Source organism: Phoxinus phoxinus (genome assembly GCF_949152265.1).
Source record: "Phoxinus phoxinus genome assembly, chromosome: 10".
NCBI classification, from domain to species: Eukaryota; Metazoa; Chordata; class Actinopteri; order Cypriniformes; family Leuciscidae; genus Phoxinus; species Phoxinus phoxinus.
The window spans coordinates 37064215-37079318 of NC_136885.1; the positions used below are offsets into that span (position 1 = coordinate 37064215).

The 15104-nt window shown below is 49.6% G+C and overlaps 1 protein-coding gene across 1 annotated transcript in view; it reads left to right on the forward strand.

Annotated features, from left to right (window-relative positions):
* vps13b (vacuolar protein sorting 13 homolog B) overlaps nt 1-15104 on the forward strand; it is a 214153-nt gene that overhangs the window by 133333 nt on the left and 65716 nt on the right. The window contains exons 32-33 of the mRNA XM_079624835.1: nt 5892-6012; nt 7618-7761. Coding sequence (XP_079480961.1) covers nt 5892-6012; nt 7618-7761 — 265 coding nt within the window. The remainder of the gene's footprint in view (nt 1-5891; nt 6013-7617; nt 7762-15104) is intronic.

Here is a 15104-nt window from a genome sequence, read left to right on the forward strand (position 1 = left end):
ATGTGTTGTGGTCGTGTCTAGGCGCAGGTCCTCCATCTGATCTGGCTACGGCCCGGATCCGGCTGACTATATCATGTGTTGTGGTCGTGTCTAGACGCAGGTCCTCCATCTGATCTGGATACGGCCCGGATCCGGCCGACTACATCATGTGGTCGTGTCTAGGCGCAGGTCCTCCATCTGATCTGGATACGGCCCGGATCCGGCCGACTACATGTCAAGTCAAGTCATCTTTATTTATATAGCGCTTTTTACAATACAGATTGTATCAAAGCAGCTTCACAGTGATAACATGAAAATACAAAAAAACAATTTCATCATCGTCCACCTTTAAGGCAGATCTATAATATTGTTGAATATTAAATGTCCCCAACTAAGCAAGCCAGAAGGCAAAGGCAACAGCGGCAAGGAACCAAAACTCCATCAGGTGACAGAATGGAGAAAAAAACCTTGGTAGAACCCAGGCTCAGTCGGGGGCCAGTTCTCCTCTGGCCAATGAGTGAACAGTGTATGAAGTTCAGAATGAATCAGAGTATTTGTCCAGTTCCGGTTGGTTGAAGTCGGAGTGGAGTGGAGGAGAGACTGGTTGACACTTCAGGTCAGCGGCGTCGACGTCGTGTCCTGCCGCTGGTCCTTCATCAGATCTGGATACGGCCTGGTTCCGGTGGACAGCAGTAAACCTCGGGATAGACAGAGAGACTAATATTAGCGTAGACGCCATCCTTCTTATGATGTACCAAGTACATCAGGATTACGGGAAGTGTTCCCGGTCCCGGCTGTTCTAATCTATGCAGCCTAATTATAAGTCTATAATGTGTTATGTGTATGCTAGGCCGAAGAGGTGTGTTTTTAGTCTAGATTTGAACTGACAGAGTGTGTCTGCTTCCCGGACAATGGTAGGAAGACTGTTCCAAAGTTTTGGTGCTAAGTAGGAAAAGGATCTACCGCCAGCAGTCGATTTTGATATTCTAGGTATTATTAACTGGCCGGAATTTTGAGATGGCAGTAGACGTGAAGGACTATAATGCGTTAAGAGCTCGCTCAAGTACTGCGGAGCTAAACCATTTAGTGCTTTGTAAGTGATCAGCAATATTTTAAAATTTATACGATGTTTAATAGGCAGCCAATGCAGTGTTGACAGAACAGGGCTAATATGGTCATACTTCCTGGTTCTAGTAAGAACTCGAGCTGCTGCGTTTTGAACTAGCTGTAGTTTGTTTATTAAGCGTGCAGGGCAACCACCCAGTAGAGCATTACAATAATCTAGCCTTGAGCTCATGAACACATCAACTAATTGTTCTGCATTATTCATTGAGAGCATATGACGTAATTTAGATATATTTTTAAGATGGAAGAAAGCGGTTTTACAGATACTAGACACATGACTTTCAAATGAAAGATTGGTATCAAAGAGCACACCCAGGTTCCTAACCGACGACGAAGACTTAACAGAGCAGCCATCAAGTGTTAGACAGTACTCTAGGTTATTACGTGTGGAAGTTTTTTGTCCAATAATTAGAATCTCTGTTTTTTCTGAATTTAGTAGTAGGAAATTACTAGTCATCCAATTTTTTATATCAGCTATGCATTCCGTTAATTTTGTGAATTGGTAGGTTTCGTTAGGTTTTGAAGAAATATACAGCTGAGTATCGTCGGCATAACAGTGAAAGCTAATTCCATGTTTCCTAATGATATCTCCTAATGGTAGCATATACAGAGTGAACAGCAGCGGTCCTAGTACTGAGCCTTGTGGTACGCCATACTGAACTTGTGATTGATAAGACATCTCTTCATTTACTGCTACAAACTGATAACGGTCAGATAAGTATGATTTAAACCATGCTAGTGCAATTCCACTAATGCCAACATAATGTTCGAGTCTATTTAAAAGGATGTTGTGGTCAATGGTGTCAAATGCAGCACTAAGATCCAGTAATACTAATAGAGAGACACAACCACGATCGGATGATAAGAGCAAATCATTTGTGACTCTAACGAGAGCTGTCTCGGTACTATGGTACGGTCTAAATCCGGACTGAAAATCCTCGCAGATATCATTTCTTTCAAGAAAGGAACACAGTTGTGAGGATACTGCTTTTTCTAATATCTTTGACAGAAATGGCAGATTAGAGATCGGCCTGTAATTGACTAGTTTTGTAGGATCAAGTTGCTGTTTTTTAACAAGCGGTTTAATCATAGCTAGCTTAAAGGTTTTTGGTACGTATCCTAGAGACAAAGATGAATGAATGATATTAAGAAGAGGATCTATGACATCTGGAAGCATCTCTTTCAGCAGCTTAGTCGGTATAGGGTCTAACATGCACGTTGTCGATTTAGATGATTTGACGAGTTTGCAAAATTCTTCCTCTCCTATAGCAATGAATGAATCAAACATCATGTGTTGTGGTCGTGTCTAGGCGCAGGTCCACCATCTGATCTGGATACGGCCCGGATCCGGCTGACTACATCATGTGTTGTGGTCGTGTCTAGGCGCAGGTCCTCCATCTGATCTGGATACGGCCGGATCCGGCTGACTACATCATGTGTTGTGGTCGTGTCTAGGCGCAGGTCCACCATCTGATCTGGATACGGCCCGGATCCGGCTGACTACATCATGTGTTGTGGTCGTGTCTAGGCGCAGGTCCACCATCTGATCTGGATACGGCCGGATCCGGCTGACTACATCATGTGTTGTGGTCGTGTCTAGGCGCAGGTCCTCCATCTGATCTGGATACGGCCCGGATCCGGCTGACTACATCATGTGTTGTGGTCGTGTCTAAGCGCAGGTCCTTCATCTGATCTGGATACGGCCGGATCCGGCTGACTACATCATGTGTTGTGGTCGTGTCTAGGCGCAGGTCCTCCATCTGATCTGGATACGGCCGGATCCGGCTGACTACATCATGTGTTGTGGTCGTGTCTAGGCGCAGGTCCACCATCTGATCTGGATACGGCCCGGATCCGGCTGACTACATCATGTGTTGTGGTCGTGTCTAGGCGCAGGTCCTTCATCTGATCTGGATACGGCCCGGATCCGGCTGACTACATCATGTGTTGTGGTCATGTCTAGGCGCAGGTCCTCCATCTGATCTGGATACGGCCGGATCCGGCTGACTACATCATGTGTTGTGGTCGTGTCTAGGCGCAGGTCCTCCATCTGATCTGGATACGGCCGGATCCGGCTGACTACATCATGTGTTGTGGTCGTGTCTAGGCGCAGGTCCTCCATCTGATCTGGATACGGCCGGATCCGGCTGACTACATCATGTGTTGTGGTCGTGTCTAGGCGCAGGTCCTCCATCTGATCTGGATACGGCCGGATCCGGCTGACTACATCATGTGTTGTGGTCGTGTCTAGGCGCAGGTCCTTCATCTGATCTGGATACGGCCCGGATCCGGCTGACTACATCATGTGTTGTGGTCGTGTCTAGGCGCAGGTCCTCCATCTGATCTGGATACGGCCGGATCCGGCTGACTACATCATGTGTTGTGGTCGTGTCTAGGCGCAGGTCCTCCATCTGATCTGGATACGGCCGGATCCGGCTGACTACATCATGTGTTGTGGTCGTGTCTAGGCGCAGGTCCTCCATCTGATCTGGATACGGCCGGATCCGGCTGACTACTACATGTGTTGTGGTCGTGTCTAGGCGCAGGTCCACCATCTGATCTGGATACGGCCGGATCCGGCTGACTACATCATGTGTTGTGGTCGTGTCTAGGCGCAGGTCCTCCACCTGATCTGGATACGGCCCGGATCCGGCTGACTACATCATGTGTTGTGGTCGTGTCTAGGCGCAGGTCCTCCACCTGATCTGGATACGGCCCGGATCTGGCTGACTACATCATGTGTTGTGGTCGTGTCTAGGCGCAGGTCCTCCACCTGATCTGGATACGGCCCGGATCCGGCTGACTACATCATGTGTTGTGGTCGTGTCTAGGCGCAGGTCCTTCATCTGATCTGGATACGGCCCGGATCCGGCTGACTACATCATGTGTTGTGGTCGTGTCTAGGCGCAGGTCCACCATCTGATCTGGCTACGGCCCGGATCCGGCTGACTACATCATGTGTTGTGGTCGTGTCTAGGTGCAGGTCCTCCATCTGATCTGGCTACGGCCCGGATCCGGCTGACTACATCATGTGTTGTGGTCGTGTCTAGGCGCAGGTCCACCATCTGATCTGGCTACGGCCCGGATCCGGCTGACTACATCATGTGTTGTGGTCGTGTCTAGGTGCAGGTCCTCCATCTGATCTGGCTACGGCCCGGATCCGGCTGACTACATCATGCGTTGTGGTCGTGTCTAGGCGCAGGTCCTTCATCTGATCTGGATACGGCCCGGATCCGGCTGACTACATCATGTGTTGTGGTCGTGTCTAGGCGCAGGTCCACCATCTGATCTGGCTACGGCCCGGATCCGGCTGACTACATCATGTGTTGTGGTTGTGTCTAGGCGCAGGTCCTCCATCTGATCTGGCTACGGCCCGGATCCGGCTGACTACATCATGTGTTGTGGTCGTGTCTAGGCGCAGGTCCACCATCTGATCTGGATACGGCCTGGATCCGGCTGACTACATCATGTGTTGTGGTCGTGTCTAGGCGCAGGTCCTCCATCTGATCTGGCTACGGCCCGGATCCGGCTGACTACATCATGTGTTGTGGTCGTGTGTAGGCGCAGGTCCTCCATCTGATCTGGATACGGCCCGGATCCGGCTGACTAACTCATGCGTTGTGGTCGTGTTTAGGTGCAGGTCCTCCATCTAAACAGAGAGACTAATATTAGCGTAGATGCCATTCTTCTTTTGATGTAACGAGTACATCAGGTGTTATAGGAAGTGTTCCCAGTTCCGGCTGACCTAATTTATGCAGCCTGACAATCATTTAACTGGTTTGAATAATATAAATGTATAATGTTCTATGTGTATGCCAGGTTAAAGAGATGTGTTTTTATTCTAGATTTAAACTGACAGTGTGTCTGCTTCTCGAACAATGCTAGGAAGACATCCAGAGTTCCAGAAAATTCCAGAGTTTAGGTGCTAAATATAGGAAAAGGATCTACCACCTGCAGTCGATTTTGATATTCTAGATATTCATGTACAGCAGCCGAAAGATCACATGATCCCCTGACAGGAAGTAGAATATGTCTACTAGTCATCAGCGTTAGTCCTGAACGGGTGGTTTTCAGCGCAGGTCATGTGATCTCTCTGGCACCTGTTCAGGTAACAGGATCCGCTCTCGGCTCTTCAGCGGAAACGCTCCAATCGTGTGCCGGCAGTAATCCCAGAGCTCCCTGCGTCTAATCCACTGGCCACCATAAATATTAGAGGCTTCGCTGTTTGATTGTTTTAATAGTAGCAGATGTGGCACCTTATAAAGCGCTGCATGTTTGTTTTACTGCCCACAAATGTTCTCAGAGATCCGATCGGAGTTCATGTGTGGGAGCGGGAGCGTGGGAGCCGTGATTGTGTGTGTGTCTGTGTGTGTGTGTGTGCGTGAGTGTGAGTGTGTGTGTTGGTACCTACTTAATCATATTTTGGGGACAAAGTTGTACCCAGAAATGAGCTAAACTTTTTGACCACATGTTAAAAACTCAAAAATAAAGTAAATACAGTTTTTATAATTGTAAAAATACAGAAAGTTTTCTGTCAGGTATACAGTATTAATAACTAGCTGCGTATAGAAACAACAGAAGTGTGTTTAATGTGTGGGTTCAGAGAGTTGAGTGTGTTCTCTGATAAACAACATTAATGATGTTGATTCATGTTTCGAGTTTGTTACACATCCTCCTTTGAGTTTGTTTATGAGATGTTTTTGAAGGTTTGATGGAGGTTCACTGCTGTGAGACTCACAGACGATTATAGAGACACTGAATGTGTGTGTGTGTGTGTATGTTTGCAGTATCCGCCGGCAGCAGGAGAAGCGAGTGATCCTGTCGCCGATCATCACGGATTTCTCAGTGCGAATCACAGCAGCTCCAGCTGTAATTTACCGGAAGCCTCTGGATCACGGCCCAGCCGAGGTACGAGTGTGAGTGTGCGTGTGAGTGTGTTTGAGTGACTGTGTGTGTGTGTTGGGGATGATCCAGTGATGCACAAACACACACATCGCTCTGTCCTCCATCAGGTGTGTGTGTGTTCAGGAAGCTGCACGAGTGTTTTGGGAATGTTTGAGCTGCTGCTCAAGCGAGACAAACTGTTTTTCGGCTTTTGTTCAGTAATGCATCGGCCGTGTGTTTGTTTGCTTCGGTGAAGTTTCATATTTGACCTTCAATAATGAAAATCACTAAACAAACAGCCACTGAATTCACTTTGCTCAAACCTGGAAAGAGAAGCGGATGAGCATCAGGAAAGTTATTCAGTGTCTGCAGCTTTAAAAGCTGTATATTTGTTTGCCGACGTCAGATGCCTGTTTAATTCATGCAGGAAGATTTACACTTGTCAGGTTTAGTGTTATGGTTAGGGTTAGCAGCTTTACAATTACCATAGCCTTCATCTTCAGTGATATTATTGATCTGACTGCACTGACACTATAGCCGCGTTTCCACCGAAATTACCCGGAACAATTTGTCCCAGAACTTTTTTTGCCCCAGACCGGTTGCTTTCTGCGTTTACACCGCGGCCTAAAGTACCGGGAAGATTATAAACTGCGCTCGACTGCTCCTCCCAGTCTGTGACGGACAGTAATCAGTTTTGAGCGCCACATTTATAATAAGTATGGAGGAGATTCAAACTGTGCTGCAGTTGTTTGTGGTTTACTAACGAGGCAATTAACAAAACGGCAGAAAAGAGACGAGCAATGATACTAAAGCGTGTTCAGAAAGCTCGTAATGCTATATAAAATTAGACGATGCGGACATTGACCCTGAGACGGCTGGGACAAACGCGCAGAAAATTTCCTGTTACACAAATACGCTTAATAAAGCCTGAACCTCGTCATCGGTCCAGCTGTGTTTTAAAAAAAATTTAATTCCATATTTGCAGACAGACAACTCTTACTACATGAAGCCACGAACCGCAATAGATTTGTTAAAATGCCGGTTAAATTAGAATGCTGCGTGGAGTCATCCAATCAAAATGCGACGTGAACACAACCAATCAGCATGTTCAGCGCACAAGTCCCACCCCCGAAAGTTCCTGAACTTTGAAAAAGCATTACCTCGCCAGCAGGGACTTTCTGAGGGGGAAATATTTACCCAGAACTTCATTTAGACCCTGATCCTGTGGTGTAAACACACCGAGTACTAGCCCACAGTTCCTAGTTCCTGGGGAAAGTTCCCGCGGTGGAAACGCGGCTTATCAGACGAGAACAGAACTTGATCTGAATAATGACTCTCTCTTCTTCTGTGGAGCTGCTTCACTCCTGAGTCTAACTGTGTCTCATATTTGATTAAGTTTCATCATTGATTCTGTTATTCTCCTGTTTATTACTGTGAAGCTGCTCTGAAACGACCTGTACTGTAAATAAAAGTCTGTTTAGTGACAGCTTCAGTAAAACGAGCTCGCTCTCTCGTCCCAGCATGCTCTCTGTCAGTGTGGTGTTCTGTGGTGTTCAGTGTGGTCTCTCTCTCTCTCTCTCTCTCTCTATCTCTCTCTCTATATCTCTCTCTCTCTCTCTCTCTCTGCAGGAGGTGGTGGTGTGTGGCCACAGTTTGGAGATGAACATCACGTCCAGTCTGGATCTGTTTCTCAGCGCGTCTCAGGTTCAGTTACTGCAGCAGCTCCTGCAGGCCAACGTGGGGCATACGACCTGCGACCCGACCACTGCAGACGTACGGGAACACACACACACACACACTCACTCACTCACTCACTCACTCACTCACTCACTCACTCACTCACTCACTCACTCACTCACACACACACACACACACTCACTCACACACTCTCACACACACACTCACTCGCTCACACAGGTTTGTCTGTCTGTCTAGTGTGAGTGAGTGTCTTGAGCTGCTGATGTATGTCTGGTCTCTCCTCTTCCCATCATGCTCTAGTGTTTACAGAGGAGAGGGGCTCGGCGCCTCAATAAAAGCCTCTCTCACACACTCTAATGGAACGGCATGTAAAAATATTTACGGCAGCGACCTATGTGAGGATGGAGAAGAGCGCCTGTCTCTCTCCTTCTCTCTCTCTGTCTCTCTCTCTCTCTCTGTCTGTCTCTCTCTCTCTCTGTGTCTCTCTCTCCTTCTCTATCTCTGTCTGTCTCTCTCTCTCTGTCTGTCTCTCTCTCTCTATCTCTCTCTCTGTCTGTCTCTCTCTCTCTGTATCTCTCTCTCTGATGTGCAGCTAAGAGCATCTGATCGTGGAGTGCCGTCGACATGCTAGCGCTCAAACACACACACACATCCTGCTGAATAAACAACACGCGCTCATCATATAAACACACACTAAACGCTGATAGAGTGACACACACATCGGTGTAGCGTCTGGGAAACGCGCGGCGTCTACTTTCTCGTGACGAGTGTGTCTCAGATGTGTGTGGAGGTGAGACGCATCTGGATCCGATTGTGGGAGTGATGTTGGGCCGAATCATCTCTGCCTCCCTACAGATCCAGAGCGTCACTACCCAGAGTTCACCTGGGTTCAGGACATGATGTTCAACAGCCTCGCGCGTGTGTGTTTAATCCACGCCAGAGCGCCCTCCAGTGGCCACACACTCCGTTCACTCAGTGTTCAGAGGGACAGAGTCCCTGTCGTGTGTCTGAAGGGTCTGGCTGAGAGCCTGAAAAAAACACATCTGTGTTAATGACAGACACACCTGAGGAAAACGACACACACCTGAGGAAGACGACACACACACCTGAGGAAGACAACACACACCTGAGGAAGACCACACACACCTGAGGAAGACAACACACCTGAGGAAGACCACACACACCTGAGGAAGACGACACACACCTGAAGAAGACAACACACACCTGAGGAAGACCACACACACCTGAAGAAGACAACACACACCTGAGGAAGACGACACACACCTGAGGAAGACCACACACACCTGAGGAAGACGACACACACACCTGAGGAAGACAACACACACCTGAGGAAGACGACACACACCTGAGGAAGACGACACACACCTGAGGAAGACAACACACACCTGAGGAAGACAACACACACCTGAGGAAGACGGCACACACCTGAGGAAGACAACACACACCTGAGGAAGACGACACACACCTGAGGAAGACAACACACACCTGAGGAAGACAACACACACCTGAGGAAGACGGCACACACCTGAGGAAGACCACACACACCTGAGGAAGACGACACACACACCTGAGGAAGACCACACACACCTGAGGAAGACGACACACACACCTGAGGAAGACGACACACACCTGAGGAAGACGACACACACCTGAAGAAGACAACACACACCTGAGGAAGACGACACACACCTGAGGAAGACGACACACACCTGAGGAAGACAACACACACCTGAGGAAGACGACACACACCTGAGGAAGACGACACACACCTGAGGAAGACCACACACACCTGAGGAAGACGGCACACACCTGAGGAAGACAACACACACCTGAGGAAGACGGCACACACCTGAGGAAGACGACACACACACCTGAGGAAGACGACACACACACCCGAGGAAGACGACACACACACCCGAGGAAGACGACACACACCCGAGGAAGACGACACACACCCGAGGAAGACGACACACACCCGAGGAAGACGACACACACCCGAGGAAGACGACACACACCTGAGGAAGACGACACACACCTGAAGAAGACAACACACACCTGAGGAAGACCACACACACCCGAGGAAGATGACACACACACCTGAGGAAGACGACACACACCCGAGGAAGACGACACACACCCGAGGAAGACGACACACACACCTGAGGAAGACGACACACACACCTGAGGAAGACGACACACACACCTGAGGAAGACGACACACACCCGAGGAAGACGACACACACACCTGAGGAAGACAACACACACCTGAGGAAGACAACACACACCTGAGGAAGATCACACACACCTGAGGAAAACGACACACACCTGAGGAAGACGACACACACCTGAGGAAGACGACACACACCTGAGGAAGACGACACACACACCTAAGGAAAACGACACACACCTGAGGAAGACGACACACACACCTGAGGAAAACGACACACACCTGAGGAAGACGACACACACCTGAGGAAGACCACACACACCTGAGGAAGATCACACACACCTGAGGAAGACGACACACACCTGAGGAAGACGACACACACCTGAGGAAGACGACACACACCTGAGGAAGACGACACACACACCTGAGGAAAACGACACACACCTGAGGAAGACGACACACACACCTGAGGAAAACGACACACACCTGAGGAAGACGACACACACCTGAGGAAGACGACACACACACCTGAGGAAGACGACACACACCTGAGGAAGATGACACACACCTGAGGAAGATGACACACACCTGAGGAAGATCACACACACCTGAGGAAGACGACACACACACCTGAGGAAGATCACACACACCTGAGGAAGACCACACACACCTGAGGAAGACGACACACACACCTGAGGAAGACGACACACACACACACACATGATCCCTCGCTCTGCTCCTGATGTGGATCGCTGTGAGTTCTGTTCTGATCCGGCAGTCATGTGATCATGTGAACATGGGTTCATCCGAGGTCATGGAGCTGCTGAAGCTCAGGATGGTGTTCTCCAGGGGTCAGACGTTACGCGGCTCTGACCTCTGACCCCTCTCGTTTACACGCGCCGGGAAGGTCACGTGTGTTTTCTTTCTCTCGCCTGCGTTTGGCTGCTAAACATCTGTGGAGTCAGAGTTTCTCTGCGGCTAATCTCAAATATCTGTGCGCTCTCAGGGTCGGTGTCTTTAGCCCTCGAGTCTGTGTTATGAAACCCGATCCTTCTCTTTTCTCCCGGCGCTCGCTGACCCTCGTACCAGAATCAACTGATAATTGACAGCCAGTCAAAACAGTTCACCTGAATCCAGCGGCGCGGCGCATTCCCCGATCCACCTCAGAAACCAGATCTGTTGGAGATCAGTAGCAGCTGAGGCGTTCGCTCATAACGCTTTGGCAAAATTGGCGTGAAACCCCAGATAAAATCATCAGGCGCAGAATTACACTGAAGAGAAACAAATCCGCCTGACCCGCGGCTCTGGTTTCAGCTCAGGTGCCCGAGGGCGAGCGCATGTTCACTCCGGCCGGGTCGCGGAGAGCAAACACGGCTTCCACCTGTGTAAGCAGAAGCACAGGTTTAGAATAACCGGTGAGAGGAGCGAGTTCAGCGGCGCGGATGAAGAGTTCAGGCCCACTTGTTGGATTATTAAATATTTTGGCTAATTTGATTATGCTTTCAGCTACCAATAAGAGTACTATACGTTGCGTATTTATACATTTTTATTTCATTTTATATATACTGAATTTAATAAAAAAATTACCTTGTATGTTTAAAAAAAAAAAAAAATTCATTTAAATTTTTTTCTATTGTATTTTTATTTGTAATTATTTTATTTTATTCTAATTTTTATATTTTATTTTTATTTATTTTTATTTTATTCTATTTTATTTATTTTTTATTTTATTTGCACAGAAGAGGCTCAGAAAGGCCTGATGGTCGTCGTGTCGTCGTTCTGGCGGCCGCTGGTGCTGATGGGAATGTTCCACTGGTAACGCAGTGTTTTGTTGTGTGGTTTTGGAGCGAGCTGAAGATGAGATGAGTTGTGCTGGTCCCTCGTCCGGTCGGTCGCGCTGTAAACAGTGTGTGCCAGCGGCTCTACGCCTCAGCGGACGGGGAATAACTCTAGCGCTGGACTGCGGTCTCCGAGACGACGGACACCCGGATCCCGTCTCCTCGTCCCCTCCCGCTCACCCTGAGCTCCTCGACTGAACCCACACAAGCCTCACCGACACGTGTGTGTGTGTGTGTGTGTGTGTGTGTGAGGCCGAGAGGGACGTCATGACCTCATGAGACACGTGTGTGTGTGTGAGGCCGAGAGGACGACGTCATGACCTCACGAGACACGTGTGTGTGTGTGTGTGTGAGGCCGAGAGGACGACGTCATGACCTCACGGGACACGTGTGTGTGTGTGAGGCCGAGAGGACGACGTCATGACCTCACGAGACACGTGTGTGTGTGTGAGGCCGAGAGGACGACGTCATGACCTCACGAGACACGTGTGTGTGTGTGTGTGAGGCCGAGAGGACGACGTCATGACCTCACGAGACACGTGTGTGTGTGTGTGTGTGAGGCCGAGAGGACGACGTCATGACCTCACGAGACACGTGTGTGTGTGTGTGTGTGAGGCCGAGAGGGACGCCATGACCTCACGAGACACGTGTGTGTGTGTGTGTGTGAGGCCGAGAGGGACGCCATGACCTCACGAGACACGTGTGTGTGTGTGTGTGTGTGAGGCCGAGAGGGACGCCATGACCTCACGAGACACGTGTGTGTGTGTGTGTGTGTGTTTGAGGCCGAGAGGGACGCCATGACCTCACGAGACACGTGTGTGTGTGTGTGTGTGAGGCCGAGAGGGACGCCATGACCTCACGAGACACGTGTGTGTGTGTGTGTGTGTGAGGCCGAGAGGGACGTCATGACCTCACGAGACACGTGTGTGTGTGTGTGTGTGTGAGGCCGAGAGGGACGCCATGACCTCACGAGACACGTGTGTGTGTGTGTGTGTGTGAGGCCGAGAGGGACGCCATGACCTCACGAGACACGTGTGTGTGTGTGTGTGTTTGAGGCCGAGAGGGACGCCATGACCTCACGAGACACGTGTGTGTGTGTGTGTGTGTGTGTGAGGCCGAGAGGGACGTCATGACCTCACGAGACACGTGTGTGTGTGTGTGTGTGTGTGAGGCCGAGAGGGACGCCATGACCTCACGAGACACGTGTGTGTGTGTGTGTGTTTGAGGCCAGAGAGAGACGTCATGACCTCACGGAGATGTGTGTGTGTATTTGAGGCCGGAGAGAGACGTCATGACCTCACGGAGGTGTGTGTGTGTTTGAGGCCGGAAAGAGACGTCATGACCTCACGAGACGCGTGTGTGTGTGTTTGAGGCCAGAGAGGGACGTCATGACCTCACGGAGGTGTGTGTGTTTGAGGCCGGAGAGAGACGTCATGACCTCACGGAGGTGTGTGTGTTTGAGGCCGGAGAGGGACGTCATGACCTCACGAGACGTGTGTGTGTGTGTGTGTGTTTGAGGCTGGAGAGGGACGTCATGACCTCACGGAGGTGTGTGTGTGTGTGTGTGTGTTTGAGGCCAGAGAGAGACGTCATGACCTCACGGAGGTGTGTGTGTGTGTGTTTGAGGCTGGAGAGGGACGTCATGACCTCACGGAGGTGTGTGTGTGTGTGTTTAAGGCTGGAGAGGGACGTCATGACCTCACGGAGGTGTGTGTGTGTGTGTGTGTGTGTTTGAGGCCAGAGAGAGACGTCATGACCTCACGGAGGTGTGTGTGTGTGTGTGTGTGTGTTTGAGGCCCGAAGGACGTCATGACCTCAAATTATGAGATGTGTGTGTGCTCCTGCAGTCCTGATGTGTGTGTGCTCCTGCAGTCCTGATGTGTGTGTGCTCCTGCAGTCCTGATGTGTGTGTGCTCCTGCAGTCCTGATGTGTGTGTGCTCCTGCAGTCCTGATGTGTGTGTGCTCCTACAGTCCTGATGTGTGTGTGCTCCTGCAGTCCTGATGTGTGTGTGCTCCTGCAGTCCTGATGTGTGTGTGCTCCTACAGTCCTGATGTGTGTGTGTGCTCCTACAGTCCTGATGTGTGTGTGCTCCTGCAGTCTTGATGTGTGTGTGCTCCTGCAGTCCTGATGTGTGTGTGTGCTCCTGCAGTCCTGATGTGTGTGTGCTCCTGCAGTCCTGATGTGTGTGTGCTCCTGCAGTCCTGATGTGTGTGTGTGCTCCTACAGTCCTGATGTGTGTGTGTGCTCCTACAGTCCTGATGTGTGTGTGCTCCTGCAGTCCTGATGTGTGTGTGTGCTCCTACAGTCCTGATGTGTGTGTGCTCCTACAGTCCTGATGTGTGTGTGCTCCTGCAGTCCTGATGTGTGTGTGCTCTTACAGTCCTGATGTGTGTGTGCTCCTGCAGTCCTGATGTGTGTGTGCTCCTACAGTCCTGATGTGTGTGTGTGCTCCTACAGTCCTGATGTGTGTGTGCTCCTACAGTCCTGATGTGTGTGTGTGCTCCTACAGTCCTGATGTGTGTGTGCTCCTGCAGTCCTGATGTGTGTGTGTGCTCCTCAGTGAGTTATGCTGCCGAACTGACCCACTGAGATCCGCCCTGGCCGGTCCTGTGGTTGAGCTGTCGCTGTGAGCTCGGCGTCTGGGCTTTGATGCGAGTCTCTGAGCGAATGCGACTGCGTTCCTCCCCGAACACTGAAGCCGCGGCGCTTTAAACGCTTTTGTTTTCTTCAAAGGGAGTCTCAGATTTGAGGAGAACATTCTCTGGCGCTGAGCTCTGAACACATGAGCGGCAGTGTAGTTTCTGAACTGAATCTGACCTGGACTGTGTGTGTGTGTGTGTGTGTGTGTGTGTGTGTGTGTGTGTGTGTGTGTGTGTGTGTGTGTCACTGAACATGTCACATTTACATGCCATACCTCCAGCGAAGCCCCACCCACTGCAGTGCCTCAGATATTTTGAGCTTGTTTGTTATTTTCTAATTGTTGGTTTGTTTGCTTATGATTACTGTGGCCAGTTGCATGAACTACGTAACTAGACTCGTCTAACAGGTTAGAGGTCATTCACATAGAAAACGCTTTTGCAGTTAAAAACAAGAGACGCAGGTTAGTGAAACAAAAGAGAGCAAAAAAGATACTTTTTAAAACGTTTTCTAAAACTTGAGTGCTGTGTTAGAATGGCGTGTCATGAACGAGAAGCACGACCTCTAACACGATCTATGCATGTTTATATAGAACACGTGTTCCGTGAACATCTACAGGGTTATGTCTGTATCAGAAAAATTAAGATTGGTCTAATTTGAATCTGAAAACAAAGACTCTTCTCTATTGTGCCGTATATCCGAGTGAAACAAGAGATGCTGAAAGAGGAAGTTATTGTGATTCAAGATTTAATA